The following is a 20506-nucleotide window of genomic DNA, read 5'->3' as shown; positions in this document are numbered from 1 at the left end:
AGAGAGGAAGGAGCAATTAAATAATTAAAATTATAAAGGATTAAAATATATATATATATATATATATAAATCTTATTTTTTTCTAAAAAAATTAAAATAATTAATTATAAAGTAGAGATTAAAATTTATTTTAAAACATACTTTTATACGAAATATTATCTTTTGTCAATGATTTGATATATTTAATCGAAATATACTCAGCAATAATCATGTTGCAGACAGAGTGAGAAATAAGTAAACAACAATTCAAATCAGTGTGCATGCTCGCCTGCGCGGCACATAAATTCTCGTGCGCGGCAACAATTTGAGCAGTGCGCGCAGTCGCGCAGCTTAGAGGGAACATTGACTACGAGTACACACTACGTGCCATAGGATATACTCAACTGCCATAACACAGCACTTGCTCTTCTGGAGCGAACAACATTATTGATTGACTGTTCAATAGTAGTTTTGGTAACATCTTCAACGATAACACGTGTGCTTATACAAAGAAAACCAAACGTTCCATAATGGTGAAGTTTTGTACTAATTTCTTTGTATGGAAATGTCCCCGTGTTTTGAAATGTTGCTATACCAGATTTGGTACATTCGGGCTGCTAAATATTTATCTGAACAGAGTTGAATAGAGGAATTGTACTTTAATTAAGATTACCTAGTATATTTGAAATTATCAATAATATCCCATAACTAAAATACTCTACATTACTACGCTACAAATAGTTATTATAGTTTGAAGTATCTTGTTCATTCACAAATGCATATAGATTACACAGATGCACGTACACATGGATGTTCGCCCGCACATGCATGCAACTGTAAATGTAGGGGAAAGTGGTGCAAAATGGGACCATGGGGTAAGACGGGGACGTCTGTCTATTCGTGGTTTACGTGCTTTCATATAGCTGTTATTTGGGGAACTAAATGTCAACTTCAAAAGAGATCATGGTACGAGTAAACGTCCGAATCGCTCTCATTGTTTGGAAGTAAGAACGTTTTCCATGTTTTAACAATATTTTCTCATCTTACCNAATTTTGGACCTCCCTATATTTATTTTGATAATATTAAGTGAACTTTTATACCTTTTGTTTTGTTTTTTTTTGTTAAAATGTAAAATCGCTGGCTGCTTTGGGGGATTCGGGATCGAATTCAAAAGGATTCGATTCCTGGTTCCTTGGATTCCCACAAAGCGGGGATCGGGATCTTCAGGAAAATCCTCAGGAATTATTCAGAGGTCTTTCTGAATATTTCGAGTTTCGTCCTTCACCATCCGGTTGTTTTCACCATATGTATACATGACTGAGAGATTTTTTGTCACATACACATAGGGCGAAAGAATCCGAGAGGAGGGAGAATGTTAGAAATATAAAGTTTCTATGAAAATATGTAATTAAGATCAGTAAGTGCATCTACAGTGACTAGAAATTACAATGATAGAGTAGGATAGCGTGTCAGTGTCACGTTAATGGTGACAAATAGTCGATACGTAATAATGTCAAATTAGTATCTTGGTGTTCTTTTCGTCGATTTTTAACAATATAATTCTACTAATTTACAACTACTCTAACGGAATAAAAGTATTATTATCAGTAATATTTTAATCATTAAATTTTAATCATTATCTTATAATTATTAAATTTTTAATTTTNTGAGAGAGAGAGAGAGAGAGAGAGAGAGAGAGAGAGAGAAGGGGGAAGTAATTTACGATTGTTTTCTTTAAAGAAAAGCTTTCCTTTTGCCTTAGACACATTTATAAGCATTAATACACTACCGAAAGACTAGAGAAAACACTTACTCAATTAAATATTATGAATATTTATTTTTTTATTCACTAATTCTAAATACATTTAAATCGTAAATCAGGATTTACAAGAATTAATTTCGATTATTTGCTTTCGTATTATCACCTTATAAATTAATTAATTATAATTAATGATTGTTTTAGATATTAAAATTGATCAATTATTATGTTTTTAGGTGTAAATTCAATNTCATCTTACCCCACGGATGGGGCAAGCTGGTGCATTTACATGTAATTTTAAAATATTAAATTTTCTTGTTTTTAAAAACGTTTTTCAAAAATTAAATTTTGTATTATATATTATCAAATGTTGTAGTTGCTGAGAATAAAAAAAAATTATCGTTCTCATCAAAGTGGTTGTCATCTTATGACTCTTCAAACCTTGACGTTCTCATCTTGTTCCACCTTTCCCCACATATTTTCTAACGCATTCACTTTTTTTAAAATTAATTATAGTGTTATTCCTACGTTTATTGTACTAAATCTTACTAAAAATAATGTTGAGAATGATAACGCGAGAGAGATAGTAAAATATATATATATATATATATATATATTGTAGTTACAATGTTTAGGTTATTCTATTACCAAATTATGTAAATGGTAAATTCTTTAATAATTAATTAAACATATTTTCCTACGTAAACTTTAAGATTTCAGATATAAAAATATTTGAGAGATGAAGAAAATAAGACGTAGACAATTGTATTACCGTTAAATATTCTCGTAGATCTCACAATTTATTTGAAAAATTAATTTTTAAATATTTTCTTTATCAACAAACAAACTTTATTCAGAAGAAAAAACATTTAAGCTTATTTTTTCAATTAAACATCATGATTAAAAGATTTTTTCCTGGTGATCTTTAAGCTTAATATATTAGTAAATAGAGAAAAGTAAAAAGACAAATGTGACAAATGTTTTAATTGTTCTTCCCCTCTTTCTCTTTTTCCCCTTTCTTTTTCTTTACGCAGATTAAATTGATATTATCAAAGGATAATTTTGTGTTATTATAATTTTCTCAGCTACCCTAGAAGAGAAAACAGATAAACAGATAAAATATATTTACAGTATATGTTTTAAATATAAAGTCTAGATTGGAATTATTTTTAAATATATAATTTTCGTTCATATTAAATGTAAAATTAAATATTTACATTCTTTTACCAAGAAACAGAAAATAAAATATGACCTATATACTGTATCTTATGACAAAAAACTCAACACAAGAAGTATATAATGTAAAATCCTTAAAGAGTATAGAATATTGTACAATTTGCAAAATGTAAATAATGAAATTTTTGTTTGTCTGCTTCAAAGTTTTTAAATAATTTTAAATCTTGTAACGAATAGAATTTGTTGAATTGTCGAAAATATGAAAAAAAATCTGAAGAGGGTCACGTGGGTGCCATTCTAGTAAAACTGCTACTCGTTTGGCACTCGTCCAACGTCACGTAACTTGTCTCTAAGAATGCTTTTTTTTTTTTTTTTTTATTTTCGCCGATACCTTCTAACTAATTATACATATTTAAAAATTATTCGAGATAATTTAGTTATATACATATTGATTTAAAATCAAAGTCCCTCGGTATATAACCATGTTTTAAGTGTCTCTTCACCAAAAATCCTGCGGATTAAGATTCAGAGAATAGGTTGGCCAGACTTTAGAAGTTCACAACTAATCGCTGTGTTATCGAGGAATTGTTGTTTCAAAAACTGTTGGTATTAAAAATTATTGTCACTGTTGAAGTTGAGGTAGACAAAAGTGTTGAGCATCTATCGGTATACTGTCTGTGAGCTGTCACGTAGCATGTTACAGATCCATTGGGACTAACTTCTTCAAAGAATAGTCCAAGGATAAATATAGTTGTGAATTCCTACCAAGCTATAACTTTAAGCGAATGCAATGGAACCCGCTGAAAAACAAGGTTTTTCGTAGCCCACAGGGGCAGTTACGTTTCACTGATGTAGAAATATGTCTCGTATCTCCACAGGCTCTTTCATAGTTCCGACACATCCATTTCCATTTTGGCAAGGAAACTCAATATAAAGGTTGTTCGGCGACAAANGATTATCGCTTGTCAAATAATTTTAATCTCTTGATATTTCTCTGTATTATTCTTGGATCGATCCTTCTGAAACGTTACTCTACGTTACACGAAAAAATGTAATTATTATAATTATATTAACTGTAAGCTGGTAGATTTGTACTGGATGAAGTAGTAAAATTTGTAAATAAGATACAATCAAACCTCTGAACAACGACCATTGATGAAAATATAATGCATGGCTGTCCTTGGAGTGGCCATTCTTTGGAGGTTATTTTGTGTGCATTTTTGTTAAACGTTCCTGAAAAAATGGCCGCGATTTAGAGGAGTCCGTTATTAGAGGTTCGACTGTATTAGTTTTTTATAGAATATTTTTGAAAAGTATTAACAACAACATTATTATATAAATGAACTGTGTTTTTTCAGTCATGTGTACACACTTCAAAGATAAAATAAAGTAGTACATTCTTGGATTCTACCAATGTCGTTACAGACATTGTATCGTTTGTAGATAGAAAGATTATGGAAAACAATGTATACCTGCTTTAGGAAAAACCGTCGTTTCTTGATGGCTTTGACAGCGATTGCTTTGTCGGAACTTTTACACCGACCCACATACACTGTGCCAAAAGATCCTTCACCAATTTCTTGAAATTTGTACTTGTCTTTAGTGTTGTTTAGACGTTCAAGTCCAGATTGAAAATCCTCCAATTCGCACTTCTACGATTATAAAATATTTTGGTTCAAAGTTCGTTAATTGAAAAACAGAGAAAACAAAGAAACTCGAGTGTTACCGGTGAATCGGAAGTTTCTCCTTTTACGCAACAACAGCGCAACAGTTTACAAAATACACTTTTGAAAAAGTGTTTAAATCCTCCTATCTTTAAATCTCTCTTAGGTTTGTTCACCTCAAATGATGAATCTCCTTTGTAAGCGGAGAAACACTCATTGGCGGGCAAGTCATAGAAACTCTACGGAAAATCAAAATAATAATATTTGTTACTCTTAATGCATATTTCAAAATCGAGTAAAGACTTGTTAATTGACTTTTAATAAAAAATTCATCGATGATATTGAAATAACTTACATTATTAATCCAATAATTCTGATTTTGCTGACCGTCGGGTTCAGCGCCATCACGTCTATTATAACTAAATTGATGAAATTTTAAATAAATATGAAAGAAATGTCATTCGTAATCATTACTTTTGATTAAATTTACCTTTCTCTCATCATTTTTTCACTAGAAATTCGCAAACGAATACTTTCCAAATAACGCTTTATTTCGCTTCAACAATTGAAACAATTGGAAATTGTTACATCGACAACATTCTTGAAAAAATGACATTAAAATTAATGTTTTTCTGATTTAATGAAATTTTGTGCGTGAGAAAAAGTTAAAATCTAATAAGGAGTTTCTTAACTTACAATCTCTTATAATATTTTATTGAAAATTTTTTATATAAAAAATATAAAACAATTTATTATAAATTGTCGAAAAAGTTAATTTTCTGGGTATAAATAAGTTTTATAAGATAAGAATAACGATGTAGATCTTTGTCAGGCCCCACCCTTTTCGAGATATGACACACGACATTTCTATCACTTCACACCCTCTTTAACTAATAAAATTGAATAGCATCAATCTCGTAGTACCAAATTTCTCTGCAAAACTATAGNAACAGAAGGAAACCGTATGACAACCGGTCAATAAATGACCCCCAAGATTGAAAAATTCACCCCAAGATTTCCAAAAATGACCCCGAGACATTGTTGGATTCAGAAATCTTGAAAATTCGAGAAATGCGATGAAGTTGTGAGATTTTTCTGTGTGTATGGATGTTAGAGTGTGGGGGGGACAAGATTTTTATCACCTAGTCTAAAGCTTAATATCTCCTATGCTTTACATCAAAAATATCTGAAATTTTGTAGAGAGGTTTCTGTATTAAATGGAAATATTTTTAGAAATTTTCAGGAAAATCAGATCATTGGTTCAGGAGATATGGGCCACCCTCTTAATATCTCTTGAACTAATCTGAAGACTTGAAGGTAATGATAGTAATAATTAGAAATGAAAACATAAAGAATGCCGAAAAAGTCCAGCAACAACATTGCCAACTTTTTTTATTATTATTAAATATTAATTATTAAATTGTAAAGTTTGACAAACTGTTTGCTATAGCAGTAAAGTTATGCTAGAGCAAACAGTTTTTTTCCTTTGTTCGAGTAATAGAAAAGAGTGTGATAACAATTAAGAGGTTTAAGAATATTTTATTTTATTTTAAATGCTACATTAATGGAGGTATTCACCAAGAATAAAGAGTTAGAACTTAACCAATTACCATTTGCTTTACATTTAACAGACAATCTGAATGGATAAAATTGAAAAGTGCCATTGAGAGTGTGACAAGTGTTCAATAAGTTTGCCTTCGATCATGAAGATGAAAGAACGAAGCTTTAATTTAAATTATTTATTCAAAATTATGTGAATTCAAAGCGAATTCGAACCCGGAATCGTTTATGATGAGAGAAGAAATCTGTAAATTGCGGTCATCTAGTACATGAATTGCTAATATCATGCTATAATTTGAACTGATCAAATATATTCTCGCGTATAAATNAAATAAAAGTAACCATGAAAGAACTGCAAGAAATTTATAAATAAAATAAGTTATAAAATCACTTATTTATATTCTGTAATATTTCACATTTGAAAGTAACAATAAAAGAAATGTAAAAATCGTGAATATGCTGTACAAGAAAAGGAATCGAGAATATCGAAATTACTTTTATCAGAAAGATTTCAATGCTTCAATTTTTTTTCTTTTAAAATTTATGAAAAAGTAGTTTTGTTTTGAAAATATAAAATGAAGAAAATTTTGATTTTTAAGAGAATCCGTTGGGAATTGTTATCGCTCTTGATATGAAAGAAGTAAAGGTAATTATTTAAGAACACAACTTAAATATAAAAGAGCCAATGAAGCATGTTGTAACGGAAATTTAAATACTGATAAAAGGAAGAGAATTTTACAAGAATTAGATGGAAAGATACATATTTTAAAAAATGAGAAATATTTTTAAAAATCAACTTTATAAAGATAAATTTTTGGTGTTCTATAAGAATACCAAAAATTTACAGAACTTTATAGAACATTTGATATAAAAGATTCCAGACCGGAAGTTTGATTCCAGACTCGTTCGATTCTATTTAGAGAATTTTACCCTCAGAATTTTATTTCTTAATTGATTTTAGGCAAAATATTTACACCAATTTTGATAAATTGTAGTTATAAGTTACTATTATATGTAATCCATTATTAATTCTACTTTACTAGAATATACAGTACAACAGACCCGTCGTAATTTTACCTGAAATACAGGTTAAACAAGCTATTAGGGTTTCAAATTTAAAGACGAGATGCGAAAATATTTTATATTTCACATCAATCTTCCAATTAATTTACATTATTTCAGCAGACAAACGGACGTATCACGATATAATAAGCGTTTTGAATGCGCGTACACAGCTGTTTTATCATAACACCGATAATAATAGTAATGTAACAACCGACTAATTTATTACAATGTTAATGCGAGTTTCGTATGTCTTAGGTTAATAATTCCGTAGAGAACAATTGGAATTTGCAACTTAATTATTCTCTATGTAATTATCTAAACACGAAATTGTCTTAATGTATTTCTTATTAAGTTAATTATTACACGCTCTTCTTTAAAATTGTCGATTTTTACTGTATTTAAAATTAAAGACGAGGAAAGATTTTACTTACCTTTAAAATAATATTTTACTCATTTTGTTATCATCAAAAGTCCAAGCGGGGTGGAGATTTAATTATAATTAGTTAACATTTTCAGATTAATGTGTATATTCATTAAATACAGAATTAAAATTGTGTTTATAAAGATTAAACAAATTATTTCTGAATTATTCTTCGCTGGAAATCGATATTCCTGCTAAATAAAAGTATAGATGTTTGGAAAATCGAGTTAATTTTATATTAAAATATGAGATAAATAAAATTTTTTAAATTTATTTCTATATTTTTTATCGCTTAAATTAGTTATTTTGCTTAATTATTTCAATGATTAATCGAACAATATTTAAGCCATTTACCAGTTAATATTTTAGAAAATTGTCATTAAGAAGTGCAAAAAAATAAAGAAAAAAGTATGTTTTGCTTTTATAAAGTACAAATTTAATTTCGAGGAATATTTATGAAGTAGTATTTTATAAACTAAGTTTAATTAAAATTTTTTCATAAAAAAATTTTAAAGAATTAAAGGTATTTATTATAATTTACGAGAATATTTTCTAAACATGAACAATAGTCTATTATTTAAGAATCGTCTCCACTAGATGTTTATGAACATTCTCTGCTCACTCTGTCCTTATTATTAAATATTAATTATTAAATTGTAAAGTTTGACAAACTGTTTGCTATAGCAGTAAAGTTATGCTAGAGCAAACAGTTTTTTTCCTTTGTTCGAGTAATAGAAAAGAGTGTGATAACAATTAAGAGGTTTAAGAATATTTTATTTTATTTTAAATGCTACATTAATGGAGGTATTCACCAAGAATAAAGAGTTAGAACTTAACCAATTACCATTTGCTTTACATTTAACAGACAATCTGAATGGATAAAATTGAAAAGTGCCATTGAGAGTGTGACAAGTGTTCAATAAGTTTGCCTTCGATCATGAAGATGAAAGAACGAAGCTTTAATTTAAATTATTTATTCAAAATTATGTGAATTCAAAGCGAATTCGAACCCGGAATCGTTTATGATGAGAGAAGAAATCTGTAAATTGCGGTCATCTAGTACATGAATTGCTAATATCATGCTATAATTTGAACTGATCAAATATATTCTCGCGTATAAATATTTTATAAATTCTTTGAAATTTTAATAATTCGAAATAATTTTAAAAAATTTACTTTAAAAAATGGAATATTAGAAAGATAGTTGACTCTTATAATTTATTTTGTAACTCTTGTACGAATTTATACACAATATAGGCTAATTTTTATTACATTATTATAATTAAAATATTTATTAGTATAATTATTAAATGTATATAATTCAAATAAGCTACATATTTTTCAAATAATATTTCTAAACTTGAAAGAATTCAGTTTTTTCTTGATATTTATTATCGTAATTTTGATAATGCATTTTTTTAGAATCGGTAAAAGATATTATTTTTTCGAATAAAACATTACAGAACAGACAAATAAATTCGACACTTTTAGCTATAGAAAATTGTTTCATCTAGGAGAATCGAGTATCGAATTTTGCTGATGTTACGAGTATTTCTTTGGAGGTTGATGGTTTTAATCATTTCCACTCGAAATAAAAGCCACGTAAAAAGAAAAAAAAACATTATTTTTTTCTTTCTTCCAGCTAACTGAAATCGAAAAAATTTTTTTGTTTATAATGTCAGGAATCTAAACTTTCTCTAAATATAAATTTTATCGCTTTAAGAAGGAAGTTACATCCTGAAATTATAGCATTACGAGGTCTTCGTAACACTTTCCATACAATTAGGTGGTGTTTAAAGTATGAGAATGCGTTTAAATTATGGCATTTTATTTTTTTCTTATATATGAATTATCGGCTTTGATTATAAACTTATTATTATGAAATCAATATAAATATAATATAATAATCAGTATAAAAAGAGAAAGAAAGATTAAAAAGACCCCGAGAAGAAGTAAAATTAAGTATACATTTCTAAAAATATATTCAATTATTCTATAAGTTAATTTTTGATTTATATATTTTAAGTAAAGAATAAGATGTAAGAACCTTATGAGTGGAAATTACGATTTAATAAGAAATTCTGCAAAGAGAATAAGTTCTGATATATCTGATGATCGTAATTAAAAGAATCAAGGCTTTCTAGAGAAATAATTAGATTTAGCAGTTCAAATTAAACAAATCTGATATGGCAACATTCAGAACAAGCGGAAGAATCCTGAATTTAGTTAGTATCAGGACTTATTACTATGGCACTTTTGGCGCCGCAAATAATAAATACTGTATCTTATTTGTGCAAGATACTCATGCTATACGTAGATCTTGCGATGTATGGGATGCTGTTTAATGTGGTCTCCTGTCTGAAAATTCATTTTGAACGGTCAACATATTAATCTTTTCTCATGCAATGTAATACTGTCTTTCGAGACTGCCAAATTTGCACCTTGCCCTCGGTATATAACCATGTTTTAAGTGTCTCTTCACCAAAAATCCTGCGGATAAGATTCAGAGAATAGGTCGGCCAGACTTTAGAAGTTCACAACTAATCGCTGTGTTATCGAGGAATTGTTGTTTCAAAAACTGTTTGTATTAAAAATTATTGTCACTGTTGAAGTTGAGGTACGACAAAAGTGTTGAGCATCTCTCGGTATACTGTATGTGAGCTGTCACATAGCATGTTACAGATCCATTGGGATTAACTTCTTCAAAGAATAGTCCAAGGATAAATATAGTTGTGAATTCCTACCAAGCTATAACTTTAAGCGAATGCAATAGAACCCGCTGAAAAACAAGGGTTTTTCGTAGCCCACAGGGGAAGTTACGTTTCACTGATGTAAAAATATGTCTCGTATCTCCACAGGCTCTTTCATAGTTCCGACACATCCATTTCCATTTTGGCAAGGAAACTCAATATAAAGGTTGTTCGGCGACAAACACTGATGATTTTAGCTTATACGGATAATAATATATCAACTTTCTCAGTACTTCTCTGAGCAAAAAAATTTGCTGAGCAGATTCCGAGCAAAAAAATTTTGCTGAGCATATATATATAAATCTTATTTTTTTCTAAACAAATTAAAATAATTAATTATAAAGTAGAGATTAAAATTTATTTTAAAACATACTTTTATACGAAATATTATCTTTTGTCAATGATTTGATATATTTAATCGAAATATACTCAGCAATAATCATGTTGCAGACAGAGTGAGAAATAAGTAAACAACAATTCAAATAGGTGTGCATGCTCGCCTGTGCGGCACAAATTCTCGTGCGCGGCAACAATTTGAGTAGCGCGCGACCGCGCAGCCGCGCAGCTTAGAGAGAACATTGACTACAAGTACTGTACACACTACGTGCCATAGGATATACTCAACTGCCATAACACAGCACTTGCTCTTCTGGAGCGAACAACATTATTGATTGACTGTTCAACAGTAGTTTTAGTAACATCTTCAACGATAACACGTGTGCTTGTACAAGGAAAACCAAACGTTCCATAATGGTGAATTTTTGTACTAATTTCTATGTACGGAAATGTCCCCGTGTTTTGAAACGTTGCTATACCAGATTTGGTACATTCGGCTGCTAAATATTTATCTGAACAGAGTTGAATAGAGGAATTTACTTTAATTAAGATTACCTAGTATATTTGAAATTATCAATAATATCCCATAACTAAAATACTCTACATTACTACGCTACAAGTAGTTATTATAGTTTGAAGTATCTTGTTCATTCACAAATGCATGCACGCGCACGTATAGATTACACAGATGCACGCACACATGGATGTTCGCCCGCACATGCATGCAACTGTAAATGTAGGGGAAAGTGGTGCAAAATGGGGCCATGGGGTAAGACGGGGACGTCTGTTTATTCGTGGTTTACGTGCTTTCATATAGCTGTTATTTGGGGAACTAAATGTCAACCTCAAAAGAGATCATGGTACGAGTAAACGTCCGAATCGCTCTCATTGTTTGGAAGTAAGAACGTTTTCCATGTTTTAACAATATTTTCTCATCTTACCCCACGGATGGGGCAAGCTGGTGCATTTACATGTAATTTTAAAATATTAAATTTTCTTGTTTTTAAAAACGTTTTTCAAAAATTAAATTTTGTATTATATATTATCAAATGTTGTAGTTGCTGAGAATAAAAAAAAATTATCGTTCTCATCAAAGTGGTTGTCATCTTATGACTCTTCAAACCTTGACGTTCTCATCTTGTTCCACCTTTCCCCACATATTTTCTAACGCATTCACTTTTTTTAAAATTAATTATAGTGTTATTCCTACGTTTATTGTACTAAATCTTACTAAAAATAATGTTGAGAATGATAACGCGAGAGAGATAGTAAAATATATATATATATATATATATATATTGTAGTTACAATGTTTAGGTTATTCTATTACCAAATTATGTAAATGGTAAATTCTTTAATAATTAATTAAACATATTTTCCTACGTAAACTTTAAGATTTCAGATATAAAAATATTTGAGAGATGAAGAAAATAAGACGTAGACAATTGTATTACCGTTAAATATTCTCGTAGATCTCACAATTTATTTGAAAAATTAATTTTTAAATATTTTCTTTATCAACAAACAAACTTTATTCAGAAGAAAAAACATTTAAGCTTATTTTTTCAATTAAACATCATGATTAAAAGATTTTTTCCTGGTGATTTTTAAGTTTAATATATTAGTAAATAGAGAAAAGTAAAAAGACAAATGTGACAAATATTTTAATTGTTCTTCCCCTCTTTCTCTTTTTCCCCTTTCTTTTTCTTTACGCAGATTAAATTGATATTATCAAAGGATAATTTTGTGTTATTATAATTTTCTCAGCTACCCTAGAAGAGAAAACAGATAAACAGATAAAATATATTTACAGTATATGTTTTAAATATAAAGTCTAGATTGGAATTATTTTTAAATATATAATTTTCGTTCATATTAAATGTAAAATTAAATATTTACATTCTTTTACCAAGAAACAGAAAATAAAATATGACCTATATACTGTATCTTATGACAAAAAACTCAACACAAGAAGTATATAATGTAAAATCCTTAAAGAGTATAGAATATTGTACAATTTGCAAAATGTAAATAATGAAATTTTTGTTTGTCTGCTTCAAAGTTTTTAAATAATTTTAAATCTTGTAACGAATAGAATTTGTTGAATTGTCGAAAATATGAAAAAAAATCTGAAGAGGGTCACGTGGGTGCCATTCTAGTAAAACTGCTACTCGTTTGGCACTCGTCCAACGTCACGTAACTTGTCTCTAAGAATGCTTTTTTTTTTTTTTTTTAATTTTCGCCGATACCTTCTAACTAATTATACATATTTAAAAATTATTCGAGATAATTTAGTTATATACATATTGATTTAAAATCAAAGTCTACGTCAAACAACCTAATAAAGTCTCGGTGAAATGTTATATATGCCACGTTACAGACAATAGAGTTCGAAACGTTGGAGCGTACGTATGGAGTCCTATTTTATAAAGATACAAAAATATCGAAGCACAAAAATAGAATTTTATAATTTAGGATCATATTTTACATGTAAATTAGCAGTTCTTAAGACGGCAAACTTAAAAGGTAGATTGCATGATCGCGTGTTATACAAATTATAACGATTTCGCTCGTAAAAATGAGTCGAATTAAACTGTAGATAGAATTATTTTTAATAATAATAATAATAATAATAATAATAATAATAAAAGTATTATAGGAAGCAATGTAAAAATGGTGAGGTGTAGGAATGTCTAGACTTTGTCGTCGACAGTCATAAAACAAGCTATAAAACAGGAGTTAAGGTGATAGTTCGCGCCTTTAGTACCAATATTTGGTAAGATTACTAAAGTAATATGAGGTGGTAAATGATATCGACATTTCGCAGAAACTATTTCGTTTCGTTTTATTGAAATATATCGATGATATTCTACACGTTTTCAATCTTAATTCTTGTATGCCATATCAGAATTTTATGCTTAGCATTATATACAATATAAATCAATTTTTTTTCTATTTGAATCTATGTATGCATACATTTTAAGATGAGATATGAACAGGATTATAAACAAACAAGTAATAGGCCTAAATGTATTGTGTTTTGGAATTAGGATAACATTGCAATAAAATGTATTCTGTATGACGTATTAACGTATTAAGGCTTTTAGGATTTTGTATCTTGAAGAGAAGTTTTAAAATTTTAAAACTTTTTGACATCATTTCCTGTTGATTTTTATTGGACAATTTTGAATTTTGAAATTAGGTTATTAATATTATTTATATTCTCATTTTAAACTAGAAATTCATATAACGAATACAGTTTAAATAATCTTTAGATAATTTATGTTATAGATACATTTAAATTATGTAAAAAAATTATGAGAAATTTTTAAAATGATTTAAAAATTAAAAATTCTAATAGATAATTCCTAAATTCGTAAAATTTTCTAGAAAACTTTTAGAAAATTTAGGAAACTCCTAGAAAATTTCTCATAAAAAATTTTTGAGAAATTTATCTTATAGAAAATTCCTAAAATTTTCTATGATACTTATCTAGGAGAGATATTTTCTCACGATTTTTAAAAGAAATATTTATGAAAAATTTCACAAAGTGAAATGTAAATATAGTATTTTATTACGTATGAAACTAAAGAAATATATAACTTAAAAACATTCAAATTATTAGGTCCTACATTTCATAAAATTTGCGTGTATTAATTAAGAGAAAGATAATTACAATTTTTCAATGACTATATTTAAAGAAGTAATAACGTCCGTCTCAGCTTAATCATAATTTATTATGGGAAAGCAAAAACCCTTATATAATTGGTCGGCGACCTTTCACCTTAAATGATCACACAACACTATTATTACAACTAGTAGATAATGAATATTAATTAGTTTCTATTAGGAAAGACAATGTTGAGACGTTCTTGTGAATTCATTAGAATAAACGAATTTTCTTATTTGTATCTGTTACGTAACGTTTCTGTGGTGTTTTTTAGGTTGTCCTAACACACAAGAATCATGTCTTATTTAATTATCTTTTGTGTAATTCTAGGAATACAGCATGGATATCTATTTACGACAAGCTTGGCAAGACCAGAGGTTGAATCTGGCACAGTTTGGAATAAATAGTACGGTTACGCTAAATGGGGAAGATCTAGTCGATAAAATATGGAAACCCGACTTGTTCTTCCGTAACGTCAAAAAAGCCAGTTTTCATAAAGTGACAGTACCTAATCGTCTCATCAAAATGGATCCAGACGGAAGAGTCTTGTACAGCATGAGGTATAGTACAGAAAATTGTATTTATTACGTAACTAGTTAAAAAAAGAAATTTAATTAACGTATGATTTATGTTCTAGATTAACATTAAGACTGGCTTGTCACATGTCGTTTCGTCACTATCCTCTAGATACTCAAAATTGCCACTTAGTAGTGGGACCTTGTAAGTTACGTTTGTTTGTCCTATTTTAAATTTATACGTTCATAATTTTTCAATTTTGCATAGAGTTTGTTTATATATAATCGGATTTAAAGGGGGGAAACATTGCTAAACTAGTCATTAAATTCCATTACACGAATATGTTAATAAGTGTAAGTGCAATCGATTCGATGGCATGGAGGATTAATTGACGATAATTCGGCGAGACGTCGATTCATGCTTATGCATCTATTTAATTGGTCCTCTGAAAACTCAAGAATCTACGAATTAATATAATTAACAATCGAATATATTTGTTAAATCGTCTTTGACTTTGCAAACAATTTCTCGACATTGTTCACTTTCGTGGCTTTGACTCGATTCTCAATAAATTAAGCTACGAATTGTTTCTGAATGCCTTAACTAAAATTCAGTTCATTTATAGTTTACAATAATCAAACAATACATTTATTATCCATTTAATTTGCTTCTTGCAAATGATGCGCCTTAAGGGATGAATAAAAATAAATGTAATGAGGATGTTTTCCTAACTATTTTTGTTATATTATGTAGCTGCAATCTATTCACACTGTTAACAGCTTTATTATTTGCTAATGATCCTTTCTTTAACGTTGTTTTTTTTCTGTTTAGATGAGTGTTATACGTGTTTGGCAACAATCCATTCCTTTTGTTTAAGTAGTAAATCTCTAATCAAAATAATAAATACTTCAAAATTATATTCGTTAACTAGAAATTATTGTATATGTGGCTATAATAATAATAAACTTGTATTAATTATAATTTTGAAAAATTTACTTAAATTATTATCAAATGTTTAAAATATCTTCTGTCTGATAGATAAATATATAGTCTATATATTTTTGTTTTTATTTTAATTATTGTATAATTTTCCATTCTTTTAGATGCACAAACAGTAGATCAAGTGGAGATTCAATGGGATAGAAAAACGCCAATTGTAATAGAATCACCTATAGAATTACCCGAATTCAACCTTATAAGTTATAAATACGATAATTTTACTAGACATATAGATACAGGTTTGAGTTTTCTAAAATCATAGACTTTAGTAATTAATCCGCAAGGAACTAAAAAATAATAGTAAAGACCTTGAATAAATATATAACATATACTAATGCGCGTTTAATATATTAATAATTTTAGGATTAGTGGCTAAAGACGTTTCGTTTATTTAAAGGTGCTTTTAGTTTCCTGAATGCAACCTTCAGATTGGAACGTCAGAACGGATATCATTTGATACAAACTTATCTTCCGACGTTCTTAATAGTCATGATTTCTTGGGTATCATTTTGGTTGAACGTCGACGCCACACCCGCCAGAGTGACGTTGGGAGTGACTACTTTGCTGACGTTAACCACGGTCGCTTCCGGTGTAAGAACTCAACTTCCTCCTGTATCTTACGTGAAAGCCATCGATGTCTGGATAGGAACTTGTTCGGTGATGGTATTCGGTGCTCTCTTAGAGTTCACTTTAGTTAATTATTTATCTAGAAGTAAACACTGTCCAGAAGATTTTAGAAGATCTTTAAATATTTTTGCAGTAAGTATAAGTTTTTTAAACGTCGCTTTAAATATTTAATGTATAATAAAAGTCACGTTATAGCAACAGTAAAAGGTTCTCTCCCAGATTCATTCTTCTTCCCAGGATAAATGTAGCGGTAATTTGATAGGAAAGTATTTAATGGTTACTTTTTCGAGTAACTGAATCTTTCATCATTCACCACAAAAAAAATATAAAAAATATTTTTTAAAAATGATAAATTAATTCTTAATTTAGGAGTTATGAAATGAATTTCTGTGTTCAGGTCTTATTTCATGTATATATTTCATATTTATGCATTTATTTCATATTTCACTACTTAATAAAATCAAACTGGGATTAATATAGGCCTAGTTAATAATTAAGTGGCATATATTGTTAAAGAATAAAAAATATAAATAATTTTAAGATAAATTTTAAAATGTCGACATTTTTAAACATGAACTATATAAATTTTATAAGGAATTTTACGTATTTTATTAATATGTAAGCAATTTACACACACATTTATGCTATTTACGAATGTATTTAAACCGATAAAGTGAAGTGAAGCATAGTCTTTTTATTAGAAAAAAGTCATTTTGCTTTACATTTCTTTATTAATTACATAAAAAAAATTTATTCAAAAATACAAAAGAACTTTATTAATGGCGCGTGAATGAGAAAAGGCGACAACAAAACAAAGGCAAATTCTTAATCAATTTTCGAAACTGTCGATGAAAATAATGAAATTTGTTTGTAGTAATAAATCCTTTGAGTTTAATTTAATCTTTTTTCCTTAGAGAACGAAAAAGATTCCAATTAATAACGACTTGGCAGAGAAGGCAAATGCATCCAATGAATTAGCTCGCAATGTGAAGAGAGCCATGATGGTGGACAGAGTCTGTAGAATCCTCTTCCCTTTGTTATTCTTCATTTTCAATGCTATTTATTGGCCGTATTATCTGTACGTACCCGACGATTAAATTGAAAAAAAATTCAAAAAATTACCTTCTTCCGTTTCTCGATAACGTACAATTTAAATACAGTTAAAGAATATGAATCCTACATAAACAAATGCTATCAGTACAAAAAACATTTATTTAAATGATTTTCTACTTTTTACAATAAAAAAAATTAGGAATATTTTATAATTTTATTTATTTTTAAAATTTAGCCTATATTATTTTCTGTTTCAAGTATCTTAACTTTGTATATTTTTATTTTAAAAAATATTTGAAAATTATCTATATTATAATTAAACTGTAAATTTAATTAAAAATTGATAGAACATAAAAAAAATACTTCAAATATTTCATAAAAATTGCTAAATTAATTAGAAATATTNAGAGAATAGGTTGGCCAGACTTTAGAAGTTCACAACTAATCGCTGTGTTATCGAGGAATTGTTGTTTCAAAAACTGTTTGTATTAAAAATTATTGTCACTGTTGAAGTTGAGGTACGACAAAAGTGTTGAGCATCTCTCGGTATACTGTATGTGAGCTGTCACATAGCATGTTACAGATCCATTGGGATTAACTTCTTCAAAGAATAGTCCAAGGATAAATATAGTTGTGAATTCCTACCAAGCTATAACTTTAAGCGAATGCAATAGAACCCGCTGAAAAACAAGGGTTTTTCGTAGCCCACAGGGGAAGTTACGTTTCACTGATGTAAAAATATGTCTCGTATCTCCACAGGCTCTTTCATAGTTCCGACACATCCATTTCCATTTTGGCAAGGAAACTCAATATAAAGGTTGTTCGGCGACAAACACTGATGATTTTAGCTTATACGGATAATAATATATCAACTTTCTCAGTACTTCTCTGAGCAAAAAAATTTGCTGAGCAGATTCCGAGCAAAAAAATTTTGCTGAGCATATATATATAAATCTTATTTTTTTCTAAACAAATTAAAATAATTAATTATAAAGTAGAGATTAAAATTTATTTTAAAACATACTTTTATACGAAATATTATCTTTTGTCAATGATTTGATATATTTAATCGAAATATACTCAGCAATAATCATGTTGCAGACAGAGTGAGAAATAAGTAAACAACAATTCAAATAGGTGTGCATGCTCGCCTGTGCGGCACAAATTCTCGTGCGCGGCAACAATTTGAGTAGCGCGCGACCGCGCAGCCGCGCAGCTTAGAGAGAACATTGACTACAAGTACTGTACACACTACGTGCCATAGGATATACTCAACTGCCATAACACAGCACTTGCTCTTCTGGAGCGAACAACATTATTGATTGACTGTTCAACAGTAGTTTTAGTAACATCTTCAACGATAACACGTGTGCTTGTACAAGGAAAACCAAACGTTCCATAATGGTGAATTTTTGTACTAATTTCTATGTACGGAAATGTCCCCGTGTTTTGAAACGTTGCTATACCAGATTTGGTACATTCGGGCTGCTAAATATTTATCTGAACAGAGTTGAATAGAGGAATTTACTTTAATTAAGATTACCTAGTATATTTGAAATTATCAATAATATCCCATAACTAAAATACTCTACATTACTACGCTACAAGTAGTTATTATAGTTTGAAGTATCTTGTTCATTCACAAATGCATGCACGCGCACGTATAGATTACACAGATGCACGCACACATGGATGTTCGCCCGCACATGCATGCAACTGTAAATGTAGGGGAAAGTGGTGCAAAATGGGGCCATGGGGTAAGACGGGGACGTCTGTTTATTCGTGGTTTACGTGCTTTCATATAGCTGTTATTTGGGGAACTAAATGTCAACCTCAAAAGAGATCATGGTACGAGTAAACGTCCGAATCGCTCTCATTGTTTGGAAGTAAGAACGTTTTCCATGTTTTAACAATATTTTCTCATCTTACCCCACGGATGGGGCAAGATGGTGCATTTACATGTAATTTTAAAATATTAAATTTTCTTGTTTTTAAAAACGTTTTTCAAAAATTAAATTTTGTATTATATATTATCAAATGTTGTAGTTGCTGAGAATAAAAAAAAATTATCGTTCTCATCAAAGTGGTTGTCATCTTATGACTCTTCAAACCTTGACGTTCTCATCTTGTCCCACCTTCCCCTATATATTACATGTTGTTCGAAATTCTCCGCAAGCGTAACAAAAAACAATATTCATTGATGAAGCGGGATTTAATTTTAACATTCTAAATTCGAATCGCACCAGATGAATGCCTCAATTTGAAATATGCAGGCTCGTTGATCGGTGGACTGGATGCCTTAGACCGCATCATTATGAAGTAAAATAAGCATCCAAGCTAATGAAATTAATGGCTGCGTTTATCGTAGCGGCTTTGTATTATATTTGTAACAGCTTCAAAAATCTGAGTCGAGTTCTATTGTGTGAGGTATACAGTTTGGGTAGTATCAAAGTACCTCGATTTCAGGGTCACTGGCATAGATGGTTAAGACGTTGGTGTTTAGGCTCCTGGTTATAAAACTTTGTTGCTCATTTATGCGGGTGGTAATATGTCGTTTTGTGGCCACAGTGGTTAAATCAGTGGTTCGTAAGTGATATAAAAAACATTCCCGATACTTGCTGCCATTAGTCTAGATTTTTACTATGGCTCCTAATGATATTCCTTGAAGAACCGTATTGTATGGTTTGTGCTGTAATAGTTTTGAGCTGCTCCTCTCTTTCATATGGGTCCGATATATGGGTATATTATATTACACTAGCTGCAAGGACCCCGCTTCGCTGGGTTTTTATTTGTTCGTACATTTGTATGTAATATAGATTTTTTTATATATAAAAGACTGTTTTTCTAAGTAATCTAGAATCTAGCTGCAAGGACCCGCTTCGCTGGGCAAAAAGTAACGATAGTGAAATAGTTAACCTTTACATTATAGC

At 29.4% G+C, this 20506-nt stretch overlaps 2 protein-coding genes across 2 annotated transcripts in view; one reads left to right on the top strand and one right to left on the bottom strand.

The window, feature by feature from the left end:
• The window catches only part of LOC111635884 (glycine receptor subunit alpha-2-like), a 31206-nt gene extending 13401 nt beyond the window's left edge, over positions 1–17805 (top strand). Inside the window, exons 3-9 of the mRNA XM_023381006.1 lie at positions 3656–3696; positions 12998–13005; positions 14712–14941; positions 15019–15101; positions 16001–16135; positions 16294–16655; positions 17438–17805. Of these exons, the coding sequence (XP_023236774.1) occupies positions 3656–3696; positions 12998–13005; positions 14712–14941; positions 15019–15101; positions 16001–16135; positions 16294–16655; positions 17438–17620 (1042 nt within the window). The 3' untranslated portion in view covers positions 17621–17805. The remainder of the gene's footprint in view (positions 1–3655; positions 3697–12997; positions 13006–14711; positions 14942–15018; positions 15102–16000; positions 16136–16293; positions 16656–17437) is intronic.
• On the bottom strand, positions 4267–5187 carry LOC111635883. The gene is made up of 4 exons (XM_023381005.1): positions 5070–5187; positions 4935–4998; positions 4642–4818; positions 4267–4567 (listed from the first exon to the last, which is right to left on the bottom strand). Exons 1-4 carry the CDS (start codon positions 5081–5083, stop codon positions 4289–4291), a joined length of 534 nt encoding a protein of 177 aa, XP_023236773.1. The 5' UTR covers positions 5084–5187; the 3' UTR covers positions 4267–4288.
• Positions 17806–20506: the final 2701 nt, after the last annotated feature.

This window comes from Centruroides sculpturatus, unplaced genomic scaffold (assembly GCF_000671375.1).
Source record: "Centruroides sculpturatus isolate CEXI.00-Female unplaced genomic scaffold, Cexi_2.0 scaffold972, whole genome shotgun sequence".
NCBI lineage: Eukaryota > Metazoa > Arthropoda > Arachnida > Scorpiones > Buthidae > Centruroides > Centruroides sculpturatus.
The sequence above is the reverse complement of the archived record's forward strand: the minus strand, read 5'-3'. Positions and strand labels throughout refer to the sequence as shown.